Below are 27,176 nucleotides of genomic sequence, written 5' to 3'. Positions count from 1 at the left end.
CTTTATAGTTATTTTAAACATTTGATGACTGCATGAAGTATTTTTGTTCCATAAAATAGTATTCTTTTAAACCTCTCGCTCTAATGTTTTAGAATATAGTCATATTTCGGTACATAACTGTGCAGTGGTGTTAAGATTTTTTACATGTATTAATTTTTAAACGTATTTATAAAACCATTAGCATAATTTATTACGAGATAATTTTTGTAAAATATTCACGATAAAAAATTATATTGATAATCTCTGTGATCCCAAATTTGACAAGAATTAGGCATTTTATTATTCAAAAAATCGGCAAGATTAACACATTACAAGATGATTCTAAAGATATTTATTATAAGCTATGTCTTTGACCATTCAAGTGTGATAAACATCTTATGAATAATGATTGCTTTATAATAATTATTGACCTAAGAATAAGGTAGTGTTTTTTTGAAATACGCCATTTCTTTTGTCATTCCCCAGTGGTTAAGCTACAACATACGGCCGTAGCCATAAATTAAAAAACTATAATTAAAGTAATGAGTAAAATGATATTGACGCGCGTGTTTGAACATGTACCGTTTAAAAAAAAATTAAAAAAAATTCGGTTAGGTACATGTTCAAACACGCGCGTTAACATAATTTTACTCCCTACTTTAATTAAAGTTTGTCATTTTATGGCTACGGCCGTATGTTGTAGCTTAACCACTAGGGAATGACAAAAGAAATGGCGTATTTCAAAAAAACACTACCTTATTCTTAGGTCAATAATTATTATAAAGCAATCATTATTCATAAGATTTTTATCACACTTGAATGGTCAAAGACATAGCTTATAATAAGTATCTTTAGAATCATCTTCAAATGTGTTAATCTTGCAGATTTTTTGAATAATAAAATGCCTAATTCTTGTCAAATTTGGGATCACAGAGATTATCAAAATAGTTTTTTATCGTGAATATTTTACAAAAATTATCTCGTAATAAATTATACTAATGGTTTTATAAATGCGTTTAAAAATTAATAAATGTAAAAAATTTTAACACCACTGCACAGTTCTGTACCGAAATATGACTATATTCTAAAACATTAGAGCGAGAGGTTTAAAAGAATACTATTTTATGTAACAAAAATACTTCATGCAGTCATCAAATGTTTAAAATAACTATAAAGGATAATAAGGCTTCAAAATTATATAAATAGATTATCTACAACGTTTAAGGAGTGTCCAGGACCATGGTTTGAAAATACAATAAAAACTCAATTTTGACCTTCGACGAGCATGTCCCCCCTTAATAATATTTTTACTCACATCTCACTCTCACATCATACCGATATTATACAATATACACGATTAAAAGTGAAAAAAAATAACAGTTATAAATCATCAATATTATTTTCTATAATAAATTAATCATTTATTAATTATTAAAAAAGAAACATTCAATATATTATGACTACTCTAGTGCAACTTTTATATTCTAGCCGACACGTTATAGACTGCCTGCCGTATTTAGTTTGAGTGGTTCAAAAATTAAGAAATGACAAGATGATTGGACTATGTGCGAACTTTGGTTATGATCCAGGACCGCTGTGTCGTCATCTGTGATCTTGCGGATGAGATAGGGATAGCACCAGCTCAGAACGTTCTATTTTGAGCTGTTAATTGGTCTTACGGTGGTGTCTGCAAAATTAGTGCCAAAGTCATCGCAACTGATTCAGACTTTCTCCCGACATGGTTAGTGATTTTTAGCTATTCTCTACGCAGAAAAGCATCTAATTTGAGTCACGAGAAGACAGAGCAGACCTACATCTAAGTACTAATTATTTTTTTCTGTGGCAAAGACCGTATAGTTTTTGAATAGCTGTAGTTTAATAATATTATGTATGTGAAATGAAGGGGGATTTGTAGTATGTGGGAAGCGGAGAAATACATGGAAGAGTGGGGAGGGGAATTTTCAGTTCCTCAGAAGGCCGCTGTTACATGTCAATTTGAATATAGAAGTCACACTATTAACAATCTTCAACCGCAATGGCATTGTTTTAATATTCACACAATACTTTGCTGATTCCGCTGTGTGATTTTGTTTCTGTGATGTTACTAATTTTTACTATCGCCATATGAATTTGTATAATATAATAAATATTATTCATTAGCTAACTACATATTTAATATCAAAATTAATAAGGTTCTTGCCCTTTTGTGACAGATTGCAGTGTGTATGCGTGAGCCGAGCCTTAATATTATATTAATAGTTACAGTATGTTTGATTCAGAGATGATCACAAAGTTTCAGAATCGCTTCTAATAATAAATTTAAAAAATTGTTTCAAACAATAAATAATAATACTACAATTATTGTTAAAATAAGGCATATTTTCTTACATTAGGAAGGTGCGTAACAATTATTTTCTTCAATGAATAATAGTATTAATCTCATTTGCCATAATATTTAGTATTAAAAATTGTACAATTAAAATATTTTGATAAAAAATCAACCATGATAATAAATTTATGTAATTTATTCTGACAAGGTGAATACTCCACTTATGAGAGGCACCTAGCGGAAAAATACAAAGCTTGCAATTTAAGAATTTTTTTAAGAAGAATTTACATTTTAAAATGTTTTAAATGATAAATACGTATGTAAAAACATTATTTTTTAAAATTTAAAGTCAAAGATAAACATACAATAAAAAAACGTTACAAAATGTAAATTCTCAAAAAAATTAGTCAAATTGTAAGCTTCGTATTTTTCCGCTAGGTGCCTTTGGCAGGTGGAGTATTCTTGCAAATTCATTCCAACATAATAGCGTCTACACGTGCATGGATTTACTTGCACCAATAGTGCGTATTTTAAACTATCGCGAATATAACTGTTTACCTACATGTAAAAGTGCTGACTGCCTTGTCAAGACGCGATGATGTCATTTTATGGTACTATTTGACAGTTCGTGAAGACCGGTTAATCTCAAAATGAGTCACGGTGTAGTTCGTTTTTTTACCGACAGGTTCGCTACTATCGTTCTACTGCGCAGGCGCAGATATCGAACAGTCGAATTGTCACGTGATAATTCAGAAGCTTCTGAACTTTTTTAACCCATCCATGGAATCTTGCAATTTGCACGATAATACGTGTTTACATCTGCATTTTTTGTTATGGCTACGATAATACGTACTGTCAGCAGTAAATCCATGCAGGTGTAAACAGGGTGTACCATTCTTGTGGACATAAATTATGGGAATATACATTGGTATATTATGAAGTCTTCCAATTTTACATTTTGTTTTATTATATCTTAAATAGAAGATTATTTATTAGTATTCAGAGACGGATTTTGATCTGAAATCGGCAAGTGAAATTTTCTAAACAATCAAATAAAAATTAATTCATAAATATACATAATTACATGAAAAATGAACACTAAAATATATTTTTAAAAGCGTTGACATGAAAATTCTCTCGGTGATCAATAAAAAAATGTAATGAACACAACACGATTAGGCGTTAGAAACTATTTTGTACGATCTCATTCAACAATTTTAAATCTATCTGAAATTACAATTGGAATCATACGAGTAAGTATCTACAGATGTTTACAGGTGTAATAAAAATATTGCATTTGGGACTCATTGGCCTACTGGGATTTCTCTGGTCTTCCGTCATGCCAATCAAGGTGGATGGTGCCATCATTACATGGGAATCTATAGTAATTTTCACCGTTCAGCTACACTTGAAAAATAAATAATTATCCATAGGTTTGGTCTGTGAATTCACTTTTTTTTTTATTGTTGACTTTTTTTGATGTATGTAATGTTTCTTCTTATTTGGTAATGTGGCTACGTTCTCTGTACGTCGCTTTTGGGTAATGCTAGGCAAAGTAGACCGCTAGCTGTAATAAAAATAATGAAATATTAATTAATACGAGGAATGACACTATTTCCGCTTTTCATGATGAAGCATTTTCTTCATTTCTTTTCTTTTTAACTTTACAACATGCCACAAGACTCAATGACAGTAGTATAATAGTTAATTGAAACAATCACATAAATGTATTGTGACCGCACCGACCGACCGAATCAAACCTGGACACCCGAGATGAGAAGGCAGTGCCTGATGTGTTACATACGAGAGCTATAGACAATCATAGTATTGAGATTCTTTTACGAGCATTAGTTTAACACATTTGTTCCATACCCTGAATACAAGTATAATGCCAGCGCTCCATTGGCGAGCCAAAAGTCCGAGGACAATAAATCGTCCGATTTGTCTATGCTCTGCTACTGATCAACGAACGAATAAAAAAGTCGAGCTGTCAAAAGTGAAAAGTTATGATTCTCGTAATGTCTTCCGATAATCCTATAATTTTGTGTTATTTATATGTAGACTTGCATAAAATAATATAGCAGTGAAAACAACACAAGTTTTACGATTTATTTTATGAATTTCATAAATACAAATAAAAAAATTAATTGTAAATCTCTCATTTTATAATGTGTAAATTAACAAATTAATCAATGAAAATGTTTAAAACAATTACAGATTTTTTCCCGGTCCGAATGATTGCGTATTAATGACAAATCGAATTCGCATAGTGATCGACTGACGAAGTCTGGCAAAAATATCAAACATGTTTGAAATCCAGCGAGCCTGGTCTGCGGATTAAAAAGTCTGCAGATCTGGGGTGCTCCACGCGAAAAAAAAGTCCGAAGACTGTAAATCGTCTGACTTGCGTGCCAATGGAGCGCTGGCATAAGATATTGATAGAATCCACTGATCAATAAAGAAGTGAGCATTCGATCCCATGCTCCATGGAAGGCGCTCAATATGTAACTATGCTTGGACTGGGAGACACATACTGCAAGCATAAGTGGATCTAAGGGAATGGGCATGACTACTACTTTGGAGGGATGGAGTTATTTTTAAATACATACTAAGATTATAGTAAATATTATGTAGTTAGTATGTATAAAAAATAATCATTTTACATCTCTGTGAAACTAAATGATGCCATATTAGTCCAGCGACATAACTAAATTAATGATATTCATGACATGCATGATGACTAGAAATATTCTAAGAGAGATTGTGAAGCTCTGTAATAAAGGAAAGTTTCAAAGATATGAAACCTTTTTGTACACTTCATAATATAATTGTTTAAAAAAATAATCAATCTATCAGTAAAAAAAAACATGATTTTTGGCACGAAAAAAAAATTGGTGAAATATTTAATTCATTAGCCCTAATAAAAAAGTATAAATTTAACAGCACTTACATATCAAAAGGGCGCCAAATGTGTAAATTGGAATAAAGCAGTTTAAATCTATAAGAGCGCCAAATATTACATTGCCTACAATGGCGCCAATCCTTCCACAGGTTACTGTCAAAGACATCGCTGTAGCCCTGAAATTATTACAAATTTAAGTATTTTATTTTCCACCGATAAAAAAATATTGACTTATAAAAGGCAAAAGGGCATCCATACAAATCACAATCAATTACAGGAGGCACAAAAACGTTTTTGTTATGGTTTTTGGTCAAAGTTAAGTGACATAAACGTGGAGTGCATGATAATAATTAATAATTTAGTGTTTTATTTTCCCAAATTGGATTAATTGAAAAACAAACAAAAATTATGGTTAAGTCTTTTTTCCCACTTCACTTCTTTGGATACATCGTGTAGGTATTTCGTGTTGTGCAATATTTTTTCCAATAAAACCTATTTTGTAAAAACCGAGGGTTATAACTTTTTGCCTTTCTACTGTGGATATATAAGTGTATTAGGATTTTCCTCAAAATAATGGCCTTTTTGAAATAATTGGTCTTTGACCTAAAAGGAATCTCATTGTAACTCACCCAAGATTGGGTGGGAAGATCTCGACGATGACGCAGAAGAGCACCGCTTCCGTACAGCTGATGATGGCTTCGAAGATGCACGACAGGATCAGGTTCTGCTGCAGGCTGTGCACCCAGTTCAGACCCACGGCCGCGCATCCCGATGATATCAGCATGAACACTGAAAATCAATACTAATTATTGAAATACTTAGCTACAGACCTACAAACTTATCTGTAGAATGGCGAAAAATGAAACTACGAACTACCATAGGACGCCATTTTGAAAATGTCATTCGAATCTCAAATTTTGTCCAGTTACGTGTCTTGTTTGGGTAATTTTCGACAGTGGCTCCCCCATCCCATTCTTCAGATAAGTTTGTAGGTCTGTCTCTGTACTCAAATATTTCGCTGCTGTAGATTAAGCTTTTACTAATAATACTAATAATACTTTGAGACTTATTTGCGTCGGCCGCACTAAGATAGAATGAAAGAGGAGTTTAAATCTCCTATAACAATTATTTTACTAAAACCAAAAACTAGAAGTAGGTACTTGCATAGGGGAGGCAAATGAAGGAACGAATACCAAATATTACGACTTCCATGAACAGACGATTCAGTCGCTTCGTTAGTATCGACATCTTAGTTCAAATATTTTATTCCGACCATGTCCGATCCTAATAGGATCATATGCGCCTCCACAGAGTAGAGGTTTGTATTAACAGATTTTTGTTTTTTACGAGAAATGGATGTCAGCCACTTGCTGAACCTATTAGGTACATACCCTGACACACACAATTTGAAAAACAATATGTGTACCTACTTGCCAGACCCAGGATTCGAACCTGGGACCCACGGCGTGATAGTCCAACGCTTAAGCCGCGCGGCCAACGTGGGTGTTGGTGGGGTTCAAATATTAATCGAAGCAAAAAAATCCCGTCTGTCAATTTAAGATCTTTGATGTATTTGTCTGTTTAAGACAGCCGAAATTAAATTACACATATAGGTAACTCAAATTTACAGACAATTTGAAACTAAAAATAAAATGGGACTACATTATTATTTTTAAGTCTCCAGTGACGTCACTGCTACTGACACATAGAATATTAACTTTTCTATAGTTACAAAGTTAAATCAGCGTTCTAGAATCGAAGTGTAGTAATATGTATTAAAAGTTGGACTCATTCTTTGAAAATACTCTATGCCGATGTCGCGTAGTCCATTGGATAAAATTAATAAAATGCTAATTCTGAAAAATCAACAGCATAAAAACAGTCTGAAGGGAAACATACCCAATAAAACTTTCTTTCCCAGTTTGTTGATGATGAGGCCAACGGTGATCGAGCTTGGCAAACAACTCAAGCCGACGATCAGGGTGTGGAAGAAGACTTCGGAGTCCACAGGAGAGTTGCATTTATCCACGTCGTTCTTACAACAGAGCAAATAATTCAAATCAATGATTCCAGTAAAAAATATGTATTTCCATATTAGGTGTATAATATTTTCATTTAAGAGTGAGTGACATGTTCAAATCCCGCTTCTCGCAAAAAAAAACATGTCCTTTTGCGCCAAAGCAAGTACACAATACGGTGGGCGAATGATAAACTACCTTGGGAACAGTGGCGCACCCAGGGGGGGGGGGGGGGGTCAAGAGGCCCTGGCACCCCCCAAAAATAAAAATTGAGTGATTTTAAACATTGAAATTGAAAGCCAATAAACTATACCTTTGGGATTAGACAAATAAAAACAAGGTAAAAAAATGATTTGTAATAATTCTCCAGCACACTTTTTAGAAAAATTTCTTAGATTTTAATTTCTAACACAAAAATTTCGAAACACTAATGTCAGGTTTTTTTAAGAAACACAATCCCTAATGGAACTATCAAAAAATTCACACATCATAAATTAGCTTTAATAGTAAAAAAAGTCGCCTGCGGCGCTATTATACTTCATGACCATGAACATTTTCAATTACTTATATAATTGTGCAATATATTTTATGATTATTATGTGTCGATACTCGACAGCTCCATTATTAAAGTAGATGTATTAAAAATCGCCAATAATTCACTGTATAAGTACCCTTAATTTGAACTGAAACACAATTTGAATAAATTAATGTAGTGTTTCACACTGCCTTTAATCTTATCGGTAGGTAGGGGGCCCGCCAAATATCCTAGCCTGAGGGCCCGTTTCAGGATGTGGGGACCATGGTGTAGGTACACCGAGTGCAATAGACAAAAGACCGATAAACGAAAAATTAGGCTGACAAGAAGAAAAAGATCCTATGGGACAAATTTACATTCTCCTCCTTGGGTCCCCCCCAATATTAAATCCTGGGTGCGCCACTGCTTGGGAGCATCTATCATAATCTAGCATACTCTAGCATAATCCCATTGCTAGGAAGCGAAAATGACTTACAATATACCCACGTCGATTATTATATACATAATAAATAAATATGATTTATATTGAATACTGAAGTTTTTTTTCTTCAAATTATTCACCTCTCCTTCCAATGTGACGATGGACGTGACCTGGCACACGCTGGCTGACTCTCCAGGATGCAGCTTAGCGAAGTGTCCGAACCTCTCGAAGAGATCAGGAAACCACATCATCAGCGTGTAGTAACTGTTGAATTGAAGAAAGAATGGGCCATTATGATATTATACGGTACAAGTGGGGTTCCGCCTCCCTTGTCTACCTTCGGCGGCCCAATCATAGATTAGGGGGCCCTGCCATCTTAATAGGTACCATCATACTTTTTCATAAATTATTCTTATTATTTTATAGATTTTCCTTAAGGCTATACCTCAGTTGAGGCATGGTCTAAAAAGATCGAGGCTAGGCGATGCGCGGATTGTGCAAATGACGCGTGCTGAACTAAATATAATTTGTCATAAAAATCCAACATGCGTCCATTTAATGTTCTGTTTATTGTCCTATTAGTAACAATAATAATATATTCATTGACATGTTTTCTTTTTCAAGTAAATGGGTAACGTTTTTAGTCATCTTTACACGATTTAAGAATTAATACCCCCGTTGCCATCACGAAACAAATTGACGTGATCACAGCTCGACGTTCGCTCTCCGATTGTCAGCGAGCTCAAAATTTCGTCGCACCTATAGTTGAAAATTATTTGCCGTTTCACTGAAGTACCGTCTTAATTCTCCGAATGATTATTGTTTTATTTAATTTACGGTTATTCATTCGATAGCATTATCATCAGCCGATTGCTGGGTGAAATCATCCCTTATCCTCTTTTACTCTTCTCGGTCCTAGTTCTTTGCTGCCTTGTTAATCATCCAAACTTGCCGGGTTTTAGGGTGCACCATAGCCATATCAGTGATATAAGGGGTCTAATACCAAAAACCGATAAGTCAATCATAGTAATATGGCCAAAATCGGATAAAAAAATACACATTCTCTGTCAATTTTTACACAATTTTCCGTAGGTACTTTATTGTTCTAATTTCAAAATAGAATACGATAGAAAAAAAGAAACTAGTGACATTAAAACTAACATAAAAACTTAATTTATCACCAATATTGAATGAAATTTGACTTATCGGTTTAATAAGACGCCTTATAATAAAACGGCAATTCAATTTTGCTTTGCATTTTTTTAACTGTTCGGAACAAACTGAACATGTAAATTTCGGTCTGCTACTTGTTAACAAATGAACAAAAGTAGGTACAGTTTTACAATATAAAACACTAACCTAAACATGAGTCCAAAATCTACGAAGCAGACCAACAAAATAAGCTTGAGGTACGGTGGCGAAAAGAGTGTCTTTCCAAGCCTCAGTGCGTGCCCCAACTTGCGGCGAACTCTCGCCAAGAAGGGCGCCGGCTCTCCTTTCGCGGCTGCGCTGGTCCTGCGGCGAAGAGCTGCGAGGTCCGCCGAAGACCCGCAGTCTGGAGGCGCCGATGCCGCCCGACGCGAGGGTGGACTACCGCCAGCACCTCCGCTGCTGCTTAACGACGTCACCTGAGGGACAAATAATTAATCATACAGTATATTCAAAATCTATGAATAACATAGTACAATAATATCCTTAGACAGATGCTCTGAATACCTACATATAATCATCAAGTCAAAAAGTAAAATTATGGAGATTCCACAAAATATTCGTACAAAATGTTTCAGCCCACAAGGATTTAATGCACGAAGAAGTAAAGTGTGCAGTAATTGTGTTCATGGCCCCCACAATGGGGACTGACTGGGATCTAGCCTGGGTACCGGGCTTAGAGAGGGCCCTGCGTGGCAGGTCGATCAGTTAAGTGAGATAAACACACACCACACATTTTGCTCTTTTTTTACGCTAGGTCAATGATTTTTTTTATGCAAGGGACGAATTTAGTGGCAAGGCTTCTGATAAAATTATTAATGCTGAGAAAGTAATTATTCTTAATACCCACGTATTCATGGAATCATACTTATTTAGTTTAGACTTTGCTGGCTAAGTTTCTAAAGGGTGACTATAAATTTTTATACGTCTAAGCTTACGGGCTAGAAATTCGTCTCGCAGTCGATCTGCTCATGTTTGCATGAATCCGCCCAATGATGATTCAGGCCTCGTGGCCTTGGATCCTCTGAGGATGCCATGGTTTAGGCGGTAACAATGTGTTATGATGATTGATATAATTTAATTATAATTCACATGTAAAAAAATATTTTAATTATTTTTAATGTGTTTCCTGACTAATAAAAATTACTATTTATTAAATAATATATTGAAGGGTTGCATGTTACTTGACTACCACAAAAAGGGCTCGCGATCAGTGATTCATAATAAAATTGAATGCCAAGTGCCGACAACTGAACAATTCAAGTGGGTTTATATAATAAATGCAAAAAATGCTAAATATACACAGAATGCACTCAATTATTGTATTTTGCAGAACCCTGGGGTTCCATTGGGGACACCATTTAGGGAACACTAAAGCGTAGAACATCGTACTTTCGTTAATCTTAGCAATAGGTATGGGGGCCCGCTTCATGATGTAGAGGACATGATTGTGTTAATCTGTGTTTTTCTACTTTGAAAAAAAAAACAGAAATATTCGCACGTATTTAAAAGGAATTCTCGAAAAATAGAAAAAAGGAAGACGAGGTGGGATTCGTACTTTTTTCACTGTCCGGGTGACTGCTCTTTTCTTTGAATTATTTCCATTAACAAATAATAAACTTACATTAAAATTTAATCATGTGTATATTCAGTCTTGAATAATAAAATAATAACATACTTATTCGCAAGTACGTCAATAATAAAATCCACATCAAAACCGACACCAGTGGGTCTATTCTATACCTATCGACCGCTAAAGTGATAAAGTGATAAATATTATCAAACTTAGGGTAGGTTTGTATCAAAATATTAGCACTTATCTTACTGCTGTTAAAATAAAGCACTTATTGCAACAATAAAAACCAACTCCGTGTAATTGTTACAATACGTGCTAATATTTTGATACAAACCTACCCTAAGTTTGATACTATTTATCATTTTAGCGTTCGATAAGTATAGAATAGACCCACAGCTATAATAATTAGATGAGTAAAATATCATTTATTTAAATTAATTACAAAGCTGTTCGCTATTTGGTGGAACTAGCGTACTCAGAAAATGTAGTAATTAGCAATGTAGCAATCATACCACTCAGTATTAAATGAGTGACACACTTTAATATGTATGTTTTGTTGTCAAAACAAAACAATAGAGCGATGATATTCATCGACATTTCCTCAATCACAACTAGATCAGTAGAGTCTGTTATTATTGGTAATTGCGACAATATCTCTTGTAACATATGTACTGCATTTGTATAAATTGGAAAGACAATGCAGGAATCCTCACTCAACTCATCAAGTCCATCACGAGATGCACTACTATTGTCACGAGTCCTTCACTCGACATAGTCAACGTCATTCCACTCGCGTCAAGTCTCTCAGTTCATTAATATAATCAATCTCTTGATCACATCGATCTCACCAGTAGGTACATCATTACCTGCGATTATAATCTCACATTATCATCCTTATTATTGTATTCCTGTAAACTTTATAATAAACTAATAAACTCTCCTCCAAACATGTATGCAACAACGATCTTCTATCTCCTTCACATCATCTACCTCCAAAGTAATAATTCGCACGAAACAAAGACAGATCGTTAGTTCAAAGGATAAGAGCACTCTCACTCGTGAGTTAGAAACCCACTCTCCATTCAACATTATTTATAGATTTTTATTCTAATATGTAGGTACTTATGATTCTAAGAATTTTGAATCCAATATTAGAATTATCTTATTAGAGTCTGTATTCTATAAACTTGCGTACACGTCACACGGAAAGCATTGTGCCATCGCGTTCAACTGTTAAAGTTTTCAATGGGAGGGAACGTGATGGACGCTGAAGCGGGGGGGGGGGGGAAACCGGCACGCCAGCTTATAGAAGACAGACTCTACCTTAAACTGTTTTCTTTTCCTGTTAGCACTATGCATTCCCTTGATGACATCTAAGGCGCTTTCTTTTCTTCCGGCTACCAGCAGGAATCTCGGAGCTTCTGGCAAATAACAAAGAGCAGCGGCAGACAGAAGCGGAGGAAGGGAGCACAGCGCTACGAAGGCCCTCCACGGGGCTATTGGTGCAGTCTCTGAGCCACCCCACCACCATGGTGAAGGGATAATGCCCCATGCTAGACCTGAAATAGTACAGGGTGTTTATTATATAGTCGCAAGTAACATTAGGCATTAGGATTCACAGGAGATAATTTATATAGCCATTCATTATTTATGATAGTGATAAATACACTCTAACCATGTAGCTATCATATTTTTAATATATTTATTTGGATTTTTGAATCAAAGTATTTAATAGTTTTACAAATTTTAATAATATGCAGTGTTACCATCTTTTCAAAGTGGAATTATAGTACAGTGCCTCCAAAATTATAGTATTTGGGGGAAAAATATAGTACGCGTTGTCATTTGTTGAAAATATATAGGTTTTTTTGTTTCTCAGAAAACAAACGGAGAATTTGAGAAACTCCGAGACCCCTTTTTATTTAGGTAAGTACCTCTTACGACCAAAAATGCTTAACGAAGAATTCAAAAAAATTCATTTTAAACCAAAGTCTAGGGATTTTTTTACGTTTTTCGAGCATTTTTTTCCAAGTTCTCCAAATCTTCTAATATTGCGAAATTATAGTACTTTTCAAAAATTTATCGATCGGAAATATCGAAATTTTAGTACTTTTTACATATTTTTTCCGATATTTAAAGTTATAGTATTTTGGGCGTACTATACCTGTGTTATATCGTGCATAGTACGCGGACCAAGATTATAGTACAACTACTATAATTATAGTACGGTTGGCAACACTAGTAACCGGACAAAACAGAACATGTGTTTCAATGTTGAAAATGTCCCTCTAAGGCGGACGAAACCGGTCCTAATTTATTGATTAAAAGTGGAATAAGTACTACAAAAAAATTGCGTTTTATTAAATTAAACAACAATTAAATACTTATAAAACTTACGTTTATGAAAGAAATAAGTAGGTATTTAATATATATTATAATCATTGCATGTCGGCCATTCGGCGTAAATACCTTAAGGCTATACCTCAGTTGAGGCATGGTCTAAAAATATCGTGGCTAGGCGATGCGCGGATTGTGCAAATGACGCGTGCCGAACGAAATATAATTTGTCATATAAATCCAACATGCGTCCATTTAATGTTCTGTTTATTGTTCTATTAGTAACAATAATAATATATTCATTGACATGTTTTCTTTTTCAAGTAAATGGGTAACGTTTTTTAGTCATCTTTACACGATTTAAGAATTAATATCCCCGTCGCCGTCACGAAACAAATTGACGTGTTCACAGCTCGACTTTCGCTCTCCGATTGCCAGCGAGTCCAAAATTTCGTCGCACCTATAGTTGAAAATTATTTGCCGTTTCACTGAAGTACCGTCTTAATTATTTATCTGCTTGGTTTTGATAATCATGCAGAACTCCACAGAATTATTAAACTTATTATTTCGTTGTAGCTAGTCACCCTGGCATTTGAACATGGAGGGAATTATGAAATAGGATTCGAGTCCGCTCGGCACTTGCTTGTTTCTAATCCCCATGTTTTTTTAGATGTTTCCGAAATATTTAACTAGGTACGAGGGTGGGTCAATAATTCCTTAGAAAAAAGCATTAAAACAGTTTTTATTTTTGTATTTTTTTTTATTTCTCAACATAATCTCCTTGGAGCTCAATACACTTGGTTAGACGTTTCTCAATTTTTTTTAAACCGTCAGAAAAATAAGTTTTCGGAAGGTCCTCAAAATAAGCATTTGTCCGATCGATGACTTCTTCATTTGAAAAAAAACCTTGTCCACTTAGCCATTTTTTTAAGTTTGGGAAAAGGAAAAAGTCACTGGGGGCTAAATCTGGCGAATACGGTGGGTGGTCGACCAATTCGAACTTCAATTCTTCAATTTTAGCCATTGATCGTAAACATGTGTGAACACGGGCATTGTTCTGATGAAAGAGGATTTTTTTCCTGTTTAAATGAGGCCCTTTTTCTTCAATTTCGTTTTTAAGCTGGTCCAATAAAGATGCATAACAATCCCCTGTTATTGTTTTTCCTTTTTCCAAATAGTCAACGAAAATAATTTCACGTGCATCCCAAAATACAGTAGCCATAACCTTACCAGCTGATTTTACGGTTTTCGCCTTCTTTGGACATGGTTTGTCTTCGCAATCCACTGCTTTGACTGTTCTTTCGTCTCGGGAGTATAGTGGTGTATCCATGTTTCATCTACAGTCACAAAGCGACGAAAAAATTCATCCGGATTGCGTTGCATGAGCGACAACAGGGCTTTAGAGGCCACCACCCTATTGCGTTTATTGTCGACTGTGGGCAAACGCGGCACCCATCTTGCAGAAATATTTTTCATGCCCAATTTGTCATGTAAAATAGAAATGACGCTACCTTTTGAGATCCCTGTAACCTCAATTATCTCACTCAACTTTAATCTTCGGTCACTTAACACCATATCGTGGATTTTATTGATCATATATGGTGTAGTCACCTCTACAGGACGTCCTGAGCGTGGTTCATCCTTTGTTGATGTACGACCACGTTTAAATTCATTTAACCAGTTATAAATAGTTGCAAGTGAAGGAGCAGATATGCCGTGAACTAAATCCAACTCATTTTTTATTTCCTTTGCTGTTAACCCTTTTATATTAAAATGTTTAATAACAGCTCTAAACTCAATTTTCTCCATTTTCCATTTTTCCATTTTCCACAAGCAATTTTTTTTTTTAAATGTACGAAAAACACACAACAACCCGACCAATCTGATTGAAACTTCGCAGCATACTGAATCGGTAGTGCCGCTGCATGAAAACAAACCGCTTACAGTACTAGTCGCGCCACTTGTCGGCTTTTCTAAGGACTTATTGACCCACCCTCGTACTATTGTGACCTATCTTATAATACCCTAATAACTTGCAACCGCCCCCCCCCCCGTCACATTAGCATACAAAGGCATTTCATAATAGAATAAAGGAAGCACATTAAAAATATTGATAACATAAAATGTTACAATTAACGGCATACAATTTTAATTCATTTTAGTAGGTTCTAGTTGGTTTACCGTCTTTTTATAGTCCATTGGAGACTTGGATACATATTGGCCATTGAACTTTTTATAATTTTATTATGACATTGCTTATTTTCACTTTAGACATATTTTTTAATTGTCTACCGACGAGGATAGATTAGGTACGTAAATTGCACATACAATAAATAAACGTAGCTAATATTACATTCGAAGTATATCTACATTCAACGGTATTTTATTCAAACACTGAGACACCGGTTAAAATGACTTTGATGAGGTTTTTTTGCATCTTCCACAAAAAAACAGGTTGGCGAGGTTGCGAACCTCTTGAAAATGGTTACATGTAAGTTGTACGTATGCAGTTCATCGTGGGACACTTATTCGTGCGCCGCAGTACGTGAAGCATGATTTCGTATAATATTTTATCAAATGACGAGTTCTTCGTTGAACATTTCACCGTGGATTACATTTGTACGTATCTTACAAAATGCGGCGATAGTTTTCAGATAGTACTATTTCAATTAGATTAACTCTAGCCTAACCTAACCTAATAAAGACATCTCATAAAATTCGCCACATGTTGTAGCATACGTACAAAATATACTCCACGGTGAAATGTTCAACGAAGAACTCGTCATTTGATTAAATGTTACACGAACTCATGTTTCACGTACTGCGGCGCACGAATAAGTGTCCTGCAGTGAACTGTTTACGTACAAATTTCCGGATACGCTTGAAAATACATTGCGGATTGGGAACCCGTGGCTTCTAATGACATTTTTTCTTATAATTATTTATACAAATAACACAATTAAATAATAATGTTAGAAATTATTTTTACCTGGAAGCAGAATGGTCCCTAGCGTCCAGAAGACTTCAAGTCTGCACAGCATGACATCGCGGTGTTTGACGGAGAGGAAGTCTCCGAAGTAAGGGAAGATGAGACTCGTCGCGCCAATCACCCCGAATCCATTGAAGAACCTGAGCGCAAGATACGACTAAAAAAAATATGCCAGCCTTGATATCGCCGTGGTACGATGATAAAATAAATTGGACTGGTATTTTCAATTATTTATTGCGATTGAGTTGTAGTCAGTGACGTCCCTAGGCAAATTGCCGCCCTTAGGCAGACTTAGAATGATATCCCCGTTCATTTTTAGCTACAAATTTGTTATGTACATTGTACATACTCATATAATTTATCATTTATTTTACGCTATCTTAGGCAGACAAAAAATACACCATGGCAATGTCATGATGTTACTGAAAATTAGAGCGTTTTCACGAAACCTGCTCTAAAACAGTGGAAACCTGTGGCGCTGACAGGTTTGGAGGCACCCTTTTTAAAATGTGCTATAAACATTCATTACGATATGCATTACAATGGATATTATAATTCAACAATAATTAGACTGTCTGGATCGCTTCGATTATTTTTAAGCTAAGGCTGCGCGCACACGGCGACTTTCGATTGCCGGCGTCGTGGAAAACTGCCACTGATTTCAAAAATTGTAATATTTGTATTCGTTCTTCCATTCACTGCCCTAATGTGCCACCTCTATGCAACGCATGACAAGCCTACCCCCACTGTACGTCACTAGTTGTAGTGTACTAGTAAAATTCCATTAAAAGTTTTATTGTCAAACATGAATCAACTATAGGTAACAAATTCGGAATGTAATTAAAATTCCTATAAAAATAAAAACTTTTTAAATAAAATTAAAAATTACCCTATCATCTAATATGCACGTTGTTTAGAGGGAGAAACTTAATAAAGCATTGAAATAATATTTAAATCTTCAATATAAAATTTACCTTACCTATTTAAAATTATTATAATTAGTCAAAAACATAATTGTGAAGATAAATCCAAAAGTTTCCCAGCGCAAGAGAAACGTGTAGCCGAATTTCATTAACTTTTTATCCAATTTTTCCTCATTTTATTAACTTATTAACTATTTTGTATCATATTTAATTCAGTTTTATAAGTATTCAGTTGACAGTATTAGCGATAAATTAAGTAATACAACTTAGGTAATATTATATTATAATATTTATTTAATTAGTACCTGCAAGCAAGGAAAAGCGGGAAACTGTGAGCGAGCGACGACGCGATGGCGGCGCCGGCGTCGAGCAAAAGCGCGCACAAGATGGCGGCGCGGCGTCCTCGGGCGTCCGCCAGTGACCCCCAAAGATACGATCCTGCCACCATTCCTAGAATATTTCCGAAATCGTGCATTTGTTGTGTGTAGATTGAAAATGATGACACTATGAAAAATCGCATTCAGGATGATGAAAATAAAATTATTTAATTTATAGTTGGGTATGCATTTAGTAATGCAATGCTATTAATAGTGGCAGTACTGGGAAACGCTGTCAACATAATAAGGTATAAATGATCGTAGTTACACGTACTTAAGGCTATACCTCAGTTGAGGCATGGTCTAAAAAGATCGTGGCTAGGCGATGCGCGGATTGTGCAAATGACGCGTGCCGAACGAAATATAATTTGTCATAAAAATCCAACATGCGTCCATTTAATGTTATGTTTATTGTTATATTACTAATAATAATAGTATATTCATTGACTTTTGCCATTATTGACATTTTTCTTTATAAAGTACATACGTAAAGTTTTTTTAGTCATCTTTACACGATTTAAGAATATTTTCATCCGACGCCATGACAAAACAAATTGACGTGCGGACACCTCGACTGTCGGTCTCCGATTGGCGACTAGTGAGAAATTTCGTCGCACCTACTGTTGAAAATTATTTGACGTTTCACTGAAGTACGCTCTTAAGTGGATCAAAAAAATACTTCCTTATTCTTAGGTCAATAATTATTATAAAGCAATCATTATTCGTAGGATTTTTATCACATTTAAATGCTCAAAGACATCGCTTATAATCAGTATCTTTAGAATTATCTTCAAATGTGTTAATCGTGCCTATTTTTTGAATAATAAAATGCCTAATTCTTGTCAAATTTGGGATCACAAAGATTATAAAATATAATTTTTTATCGTAAATATGTCACTATAATATAATGTTAACATTAATTTTACTAGTGCGTCAATGACATTGAGCTTCTTTACAAGCTGTTTGATGGAGAATTTAAAAGCGGGCGATTCAGCTACTGCTATTGTGATGATGACACACAAAATTTCCATTCGCTGAAAAGCCACAGGCTAGCGACTATTTTGACAGAAAGTAGTTCGTTTTTTTACCGGGAGGTTGCTACTACGCTCTACTGCGCACACGCAGTAGGCCCATACGCCGGCGTGTAGCGTGTAAAGTTGACCGGCTTTCAACTTTTCTCTGTACATTGTTTACGATCTGCTTGTTAACTTGTTCGATGATGAGGAGACTTTACAGGCAGATTGTAAATTCGCCAACAAGCAGCTCGTAAAGTAGCTCAATGTCATTGATGCTTAATGGTTTTGTAAATGCGTTTAAAAATTAATAAATCTGAAAAATCTTAACACCACTTCACATGGACGTACTGAAATATGACTATATTCTAATACATTAGAGCAATTTTATTACATAAAATAATACTATTTTATGTAATAAAAATACTTTATGCAGTCATCAAATGTTTAAAATAAATATATGGGATAATAAGGCTTCAAAATTATATAAATAGATTATCTACAACGTTTAAGGAATGTCCAGGGTTATGCTCTGAAAATACCATAAAAGCTCCATTTTGGCCGCTTATGCTAGTTCAATTAATTTTCTGTCGACATCTCTGTATCGGGTCATATGACAATGCAACTGTTTATCTAGTATTACCCATCAAGGGAGTGGCGTTAAGTTTCCCTTTGTCGCTGGAGGTGAGATTGAAGTCACACTCCGCAGAAGGCAAGACGAAGCTCAGGGTGGTGGTGGACATGGCGCATGTGGCGTAGATAACGCCACAGACGAACAACAGCCGTGCTTGATAACGGCCATATCCTGAAAAAAAAACATAAAATATTAGGTACAATTCAGAGAATCATAAAGTTTGCGCATAGCGAACTCAAATAAAATATTAATCAGGGTTCGAAATGGATCGGAGAAGAGCTGCGGTTCTTGAAATTCTTTAGACTAAGTATAGCTCCGTCTCGTGGATAAAGATACAATTAAGAAATAATCTCAAATCTCTTGGCCAGTATATTAAAGGTTGCCCATTTTGACAGTACATTAATTAGAAAGATCACATTTTTATAAAGACTGTTATTGCATTTATTCGTCCACCAAAAAAACATCAAACACACATACATAATATCGGAAAATTATGGAGTGTTCCGGTTCGTAACATTTTCTATTTCGAGAGTACATATCAATGTTCAAGTTTTTAACGACGTAACCTTGAGGAATTTTCACATTTTTTTTGATTAGTTGTTGCTACCACTATAGCGGTTTTCGTGGCGCGGAGGCTCGGTACATTGACAGGTTTGGAGACCCACCTGTCAAAATTTTGCTTACAGCATAAACCACCATTGAGCTGCGATGTACATATTGTTTCCAGGAGTTAAAAAAATGATTGATTGAGTATTTACACTCAGAACGTGAAACATATTATTATGTTGTTATCTACATTTACATATTTTTTGACGAGGCGAATATAATTTATAGAAAACCGCCACTGGTGGCGAGCTCCCAGCATTGTCAATTTGGCGTTTTTTGACAGATCTAGATTTTCGAAAAGACGCATCTGGCGTTTAGCGCTACATCTAGCGTTTTTGGCACATCAAACAACTTCAATACACCCCGGGTATATTTGAAAATGAGTATGTTGACTTTTTGTATCTTACATATATCTTAACTATCTAATAAAAATGTGATACGATTTTTCATGTCCAAGAATTGAATCAAAACACACATGTGAATTGAATTGAACCGCGACTAAATAATACAGAGTCCCTTGCGGACATATTTATTTAAAATATTCAATTCTGTAATATTCAGAGCGTTGGAGCGGACCCTTTTTTGAGTTGCTCCGCTCCAGCGCTACGGGACCTGATACTTGCTCCGACTCCGAAAAGTTTTAGTATTATATAATATATATTATACAAATGTTAAAAAATAAGTAGTTTTAAAATAATAGTCATTTTCATTATTATTCTTAAATCTATTAAACAAAATATATATCCGACAGTAAATCGTCTCTCATTATTTGCCTCTTCTTTCAAAGAAGTGAGGTTGTTATCAGCGTTGCCAAGTCAAAATTTGAAATTTCAGTAGAATATGGAAAAAATTTCAGCAGATTCGACAAAATATCAGTAGATTTCTGTTTCTCAATTTCCGAACAAAATATCCGACAGTAAATCGTCTCTCATTATTTGCCTCTTCTTTCAAAGAAGTGAGGTTGTTTCAGCGTTGCCAAGTCAGAATTTGAAATTTCAGTAGAATATGGAAAAAATTTCAGCAGATTCGACAAAATATCAGTAGATTTCTGTTTCTCAATTTTGATGAGAAAAATTTCGCCGCGGGCCGCAGGTTCCCAAGCCGCAAGTTACCAAATTTTCAAAGATGGCTCGTTTTTTCCCCGGATGGTGGGATTTTTGTGGAACGCGGAAATATCAGTAGATTTCATAAAATATCAGTAGATTCAGTATATTATTTCCAAAAATATCAAAACATATCAGTAGATCTACTGATATTTCAGTAGACATGGCAACACTGGGTTATTTATCACTCGGCAGTGTTGCCATATTTCAAATAATTCCAGTTTTGCAGTGTCAAAATATACTATTTTCATTAGAGTTTAGGACGAAAATTTACTAATTAAAAAAAAAAACATCCGGAGCAGTGGTGCACTTCAAATTTTCGGTGCTCCGGCTTCGCTCCTGGTCCGGGTAAAATCTCATAGCTCCAGTGCTCCGTGCTCCGCTCCAACGCTCTGGTAATATTCCACGTGTATTTTTGCCATGCCGGTTGTATGGTTAAATTTGGCGTTTGTTTTGATTCTTTTAAACGTGCCACGCAATGCAATGTTTTAATCTGCAATATTATTTTTAACTATACCTACCATTATTTACATTTTCAGTTAATTGATTGAACACAATGAATAAAATTATCCCTTGGCATGAATACAAATAAATACAATACCGTCTACTAATCGAAGATAATAATATGCCTGTCAAATAAAAATGATATTCGAAGAAAACAAATGAAGTGCACTTGCCTGCATGTTGGATAGCTGTTTCGAAATCGGCTCTCTCGAACTTGTCATGGTCTGCCAAAAGATAAAAATAAATGTCAATGAACATGGACTTGCGCTGTCAGACGAAGTGCAAGTAATTAAACTTGAAATAAATTATATATTTTGATTGGCTACCAATGAAATGCCACGTTGTTTTAGAAATGAATTTGTCATATATATTAATTGGATAGACTGAATATGAAAACAACATTTTGACATTTCAGCCGCACATGACTGCATGCATTTTAGTTCACTGATGACCGAATGAGTAAATCAACTTTAAAGTTAATTATTAATCGATTGTAACTTCTACACAACTCTTTTAAACATTCTGTAAATGATCCTTATATATACGATTTATATTAAAATTTCCTTGTGTGTAAAGTTTATAATGAAACTGCTTGTTATTTTTTATTTGTGTCAAAGCACAAGCAGCCTTGTGTATAGAATAGATCCGCTGGGCAGACTTCCTAGTTCAGATTCCAGAGCGTAAGACAATTTAGAGTAGTGGTTCTCACGTGAAAATTAGCTGTGGTCGCACAATTGACAGTGACAGCTCTACGGAAACGTCTGGTGGCCGCACCAAATTTCAATTATGTTGTGATTGAAAAAATTCAAGCTAAATTTATTTTCTAAAAAAATGGATCAATTTTAATAAAAGACATTTGAACATTTTAGTAAATATCTATTTATTTAAAAATAATGCAAATGGAAATTCTTCAATACTCCTTTTTTCCAATGCGAGCCGCATGCCTGCTTTTAAGTTTACATTTGTCAACTGGCTTCGATATATGTTTTTTATGAAGTACATTACACTGAATGATCTTTCACAGTATACAGTAGTAAGAAAAATTGACAATATTAATAAAGCAATTGTTGCCAATTCTTTGAAATGAATTCATTCTCAGAAACAGACTATTTCACACATCACAAAAACACATTATAGATCATTTGAGCGTGGAAAGAAATTTAGGACAAGTCATGTGTATTCAACCAATTTGATAACTTTATAAATAAATTTTTGAAATATTATTCTGTAAAGCGCCGGTGGCAGCAGCAAAATCTAAACAGGGCCGCACATAAGAACCACTGATGTAGAGCGTAAGAGTTAATCATAATGCATTTATATGTGTTCTAGGACCGTGTCAGGAAGCTTGTACGTATGCAGTTCGCCGTATCACACTTCACAACAAATGTTGTCTCGGAAATATATGGCCATATACTAAAGACCGTAATATAACGTCTACGGGTCGTATAGCACTGACATAAAATTCATGTCTAAATAAAACACGGCTCTCGCCGGTTTACACTTTACAGGAAGCCAGCAGCAAACAAATATTAAAAATAGCTGATATACTGAATTATTTGTTAGGTTATGTTAGGTTAGGTTAGGTTACATACAATTTACATGTAACTGTTCTAGGACAATAACGAATATATTTTTATATGTGTAAATAAATAAATAAATTATTGTCTTTTTGAGCCTGCTGGAAATCGAGTCCAATGCACTGTTGATTTAAAGTTAGTAGCTTTACTAAAGCTCCGAACCATCTCGTTAATATATATACGATTAATTGAATTAAACAGGTTTCAATGAAAATTAAAAATCTCTCAGAACTGTAAAAAGCTCCACCTACCACGTTTAACAACTTTAGAGGTCTTATATTACACAGCTGATTCCCATATGCGTGTATGAGAGGTATTAAATGTTTATATACAATGTACGTATCGAATGATTATTTCATTAATGTTGTACTATTTTTAGCTATATACTACGTAGGGATTGAAATACCGGTATTCCAGTATTTATCAATACCGAAATACCGGTTTTAAAAATTCAAAATACCGGAATTTTCGCTATTAAGAAAGCACACTCATTTACGTTTTTGAAAATGAATTATAAGTTATGTGCTGCTAAAATGAAAAATATTGACTGAATCCAACATAGGTGAAATAACAATAAAACACAATTCATTAAATATAACCATTTATAAAATTGTCTCTATAAATTAACCTACTGATATCATTTCGAAATAACAAAAACATCCGTGACAAATGTTCAATTATTCTATAATAGCATTCATTATTGATGATTGTTGTACAAGTGTTTAATTTAAGAAACTATTCCTGAAGCCGCACTTATTAACACGTAATGAACTAGCCTTTTTTTGGGCTTTAGTTGAATTTATCAATATATTCAAATTATTTGTAAAAATCACCAATTTTACAATATTGTAATTAATATTATATATTTTTAAATGTCACCAAAATAAATGTTGATAGGTAGGTTTTTTCTATAAAATAATATTTTCAAGAGATTTTAATAACTATATTTACTGATAAGTAGGTACATATGTTTTAACTAATACCGGTATTCAATAAGAAATACCGAAAAACCGGTAGTTATATTTTCATTCGGTATTGCAATCCCTATATATAAGGTAAGTAATTATTGGATTAGGTTTTAAAATATAATTAGACTAACTATTGAAATGACTATAAACATACCAAATTATCGAAAGTATCGAATGTTTTGACAGGAAACACGACGTAATTAGAATGGCGGCAAGCGAGAGAGAATGATGCAATAAGCTTGATGTAAGTACAGTCGACAATAGCAACCGTAAAGATAATCACATTGAACCTGGCTTACTTATTCCTGAGAACAAGACAAATCGCATCTGTGCATATATTTATTTAATGCGTTAATTAATTAATGGTTACATTATAACAACTTCTTCTCGTACAAATCACATAGGTTCTTAAGCCACGAAATGCGGCGTCGTCCTCTACTACGCTTACCGCAGGAGAATGCTGTACTTGTGTCCTCCCATAATGGGGACGAGGTACTGTATGTAGTTTTCTGGTTTTGATACTTCGTTACGGTCCTTTCCCATTCGATTGAGAACTTCAACATTATTTGTCAGCCGGTCGGTCCAAGGAATTTTGATGATGCATCTATGACGTCCGTGACATCCCCTTTTTGGCACTCCTTGCGATCTCAATTCTAGTTTTTATTTCGTGAGACTGGTTCCTGTTTCTCATTGACCCATGTTCCTAGATAGTCATAGTGGATCACACATTCAATCGGTTCGCTGTTATTAACAAAACTTGTGTTTGGTGTTGCTTTTGCTTTTGCTTTTGCTAAGAATTGCTGACCTCATTAACCCTTGATCTACAAATTGATGTAAACCTTTTAAGCTATCAGCAATCAACTACCCATATTTAAATATATACTCCAAAGACAATCAAATATCATTGACTTTTAATACAGCAAAATAGCAATTACATAATACAACAACAGAAAAAAACCTTTCATTCACAAGGAAGGAAAAAATGAACATGTTAAAATCTCTGATTCTCTAATTGAAATGATTTGTGATCGCAAACAAAAAATAAATAATTACAAGATAAAAATAACTTTTTATATACAACGTTTTTAAATTTTCTGTTGAATCATAATATAAACTTGACTTAACTAGCTTAAACGATCAAAAAAATTTGTACTTGATAGAAATAATACTGAAATGTCATATTGATTTTCAAAGTAACGCATGTATATATAAATATTAATAATTTAGTTGCTAGGACTCACTTAGTAACCAATCATAGTTTTACTTTTTACGGATTAATTCCGAAATAACTTTTTATACAAAACAGAATTCACTGAAAATGAATTCAATTCTGCTTAAAGATGTCTAAACGTATTAAAAGAATGCATTGGCATCGTGTTCTGATATATTCTAAAAGTTTCAAATGTGTAGCTAGTCGGGAAGTTACTTAAAAATCGATTGCAAGATTTGTACCGGACAAATAAGAATACGAGCTAAGAACAACGTTGTAATAATAAAAAAACGTTGTAAAATAAATCAATCACTCAGTAAATGACGAATAAGATGATAAATTTATATACAATGTGATTAAATATTATGAATATAATAGTTAGAAGTAACGTATAATTAAAAATAATGATTTAGGAGCAGTTTTCACATCACCACAACATAACTATATATACGTGAAACAGGATCAAAACATGTATCTAACTGTTTTGTATAAAAATACAACTTGTATTATAAGCATTTTATTTCTGGCAATAAATTATCGCTCATGGACACGGTGTATAAGATGTTATTGTTTTCATGTCAACATGTATAATTTGAATGTTTGATCTAATTTGTCCTCTTTCAAACACAAATACAATATATTTCTTCATCTTCGGAATATTACTAATGGATAATTTGAAAACAATACCTCATTTAAATAATTTTGAAGATGTAAAGCATTTAATTTTTGAGTCGATTTATTCAACTTGGCCATAAATGCAGTTGTATTATTTCAATCCTCAATGTTCGAATCGCTGGTTGCATAAAAAGAGTTTATTTTGGATTATTATAGAATTATCACCGGCGAAACTGTGTGTCTATATTATGTATTGTAATGGTTTTAAAACAGTGTTAAATATTTATTCATTGGGTCTCTTATATGCAAGATACGAAACGAATTAATAATAGACAATAAATTATTCTATAACTAAATAAAATACAACCGTTTAATTAATATGATATATTTGAATTCAATCATTCGACATAATTTATTTGAAAACATTTATGGTTGGAGTTTTAATTGTACCTAGATTATACGATATCTATAATGAAACTATTAGAAAGAAAAGTAGCGAAGTTCATTGAAATATTTTACAGATAACGGATAAAAAATTCACCTACATGTTTGCTAACTGGGATGAAGTGCAATTTTTAACAATTTTATCTTTTTATGAAATTAGTATTAACATATCAATATATACCTATAGCAATTATTGCGTGTGTGACATACGGAAATAAAAGTAGATACTATTATACATATTACATAAATATATTGATGCGATTTAATGGTATGTATTCTTCCAAATAATCGTAACAGTTGTGTAAACATTACAGTTGGATGCTGGCTCGCATCCGTCTACCAGGTATCTCACCTCACCATTTCATCGCTGCTATCTGACTACTTTACATATTAGTATCACGATTCACGATGAATTGTTGCAAGTGCGTTATTTGCGAGAAGTTTTATGATATAACGTTGAAACGTTTTGTGATACCAAAATGGAGTCTACTTGAATATAATTTAATCTTATGACTTTGAAAAAACCTCATAGAAACAGTCAAAACACAAGACAAACAATATTTCGAAATTACAGAAAGAGACTTTTAGTCTAGATATAGGTTTACAAAAGTAGATTACTGACTTTGTTTCCAACTTATGGAGTTTGATTTTAAACCGATACTCCATGAAGTTATTTCATTTGCAATCAATCTACCTACGAATAATTTTTCAATTACATTTTTATTTAGTTGAAACTATCTTTTCTTCCAAAGTATGAATTTTTATGTATGGTTTTGGACTTTGTCGGATTTGATTCTAGTAGTTTCATAAAACACCAATGCGTTCGAATACATAATATTATAATTTTAATATAGACAAATGCATTAATACTACATATTATATTCAATTTTAATTTAAACTCACCCAT

General features: G+C 34.0%; 1 protein-coding gene across 1 annotated transcript; it reads right to left on the bottom strand.

Moving 5' to 3' along the window:
• Positions 1–3,822: 3,822 nt before the first annotated feature.
• On the bottom strand, positions 3,823–27,176 carry LOC147073341 (synaptic vesicle glycoprotein 2B-like). The gene is made up of 12 exons (XM_085945637.1): positions 27,173–27,176; positions 21,629–21,679; positions 19,252–19,413; positions 17,524–17,668; positions 16,296–16,435; positions 12,293–12,528; positions 9,544–9,812; positions 8,325–8,448; positions 7,110–7,245; positions 5,840–5,999; positions 5,259–5,386; positions 3,823–3,875 (listed from the first exon to the last, which is right to left on the bottom strand). Exons 1-12 carry the CDS (start codon positions 27,174–27,176, stop codon positions 3,823–3,825), a joined length of 1,608 nt encoding a protein of 535 aa, XP_085801763.1.

Source organism: Rhyacophila brunnea, unplaced genomic scaffold, assembly GCF_057557595.1.
Source record: "Rhyacophila brunnea isolate RB1 unplaced genomic scaffold, BYU_Rbru_1.0 scaffold_18, whole genome shotgun sequence".
Lineage (NCBI taxonomy): Eukaryota > Metazoa > Arthropoda > Insecta > Trichoptera > Rhyacophilidae > Rhyacophila > Rhyacophila brunnea.
The sequence above is the reverse complement of the archived record's forward strand: the minus strand, read 5'-3'. Positions and strand labels throughout refer to the sequence as shown.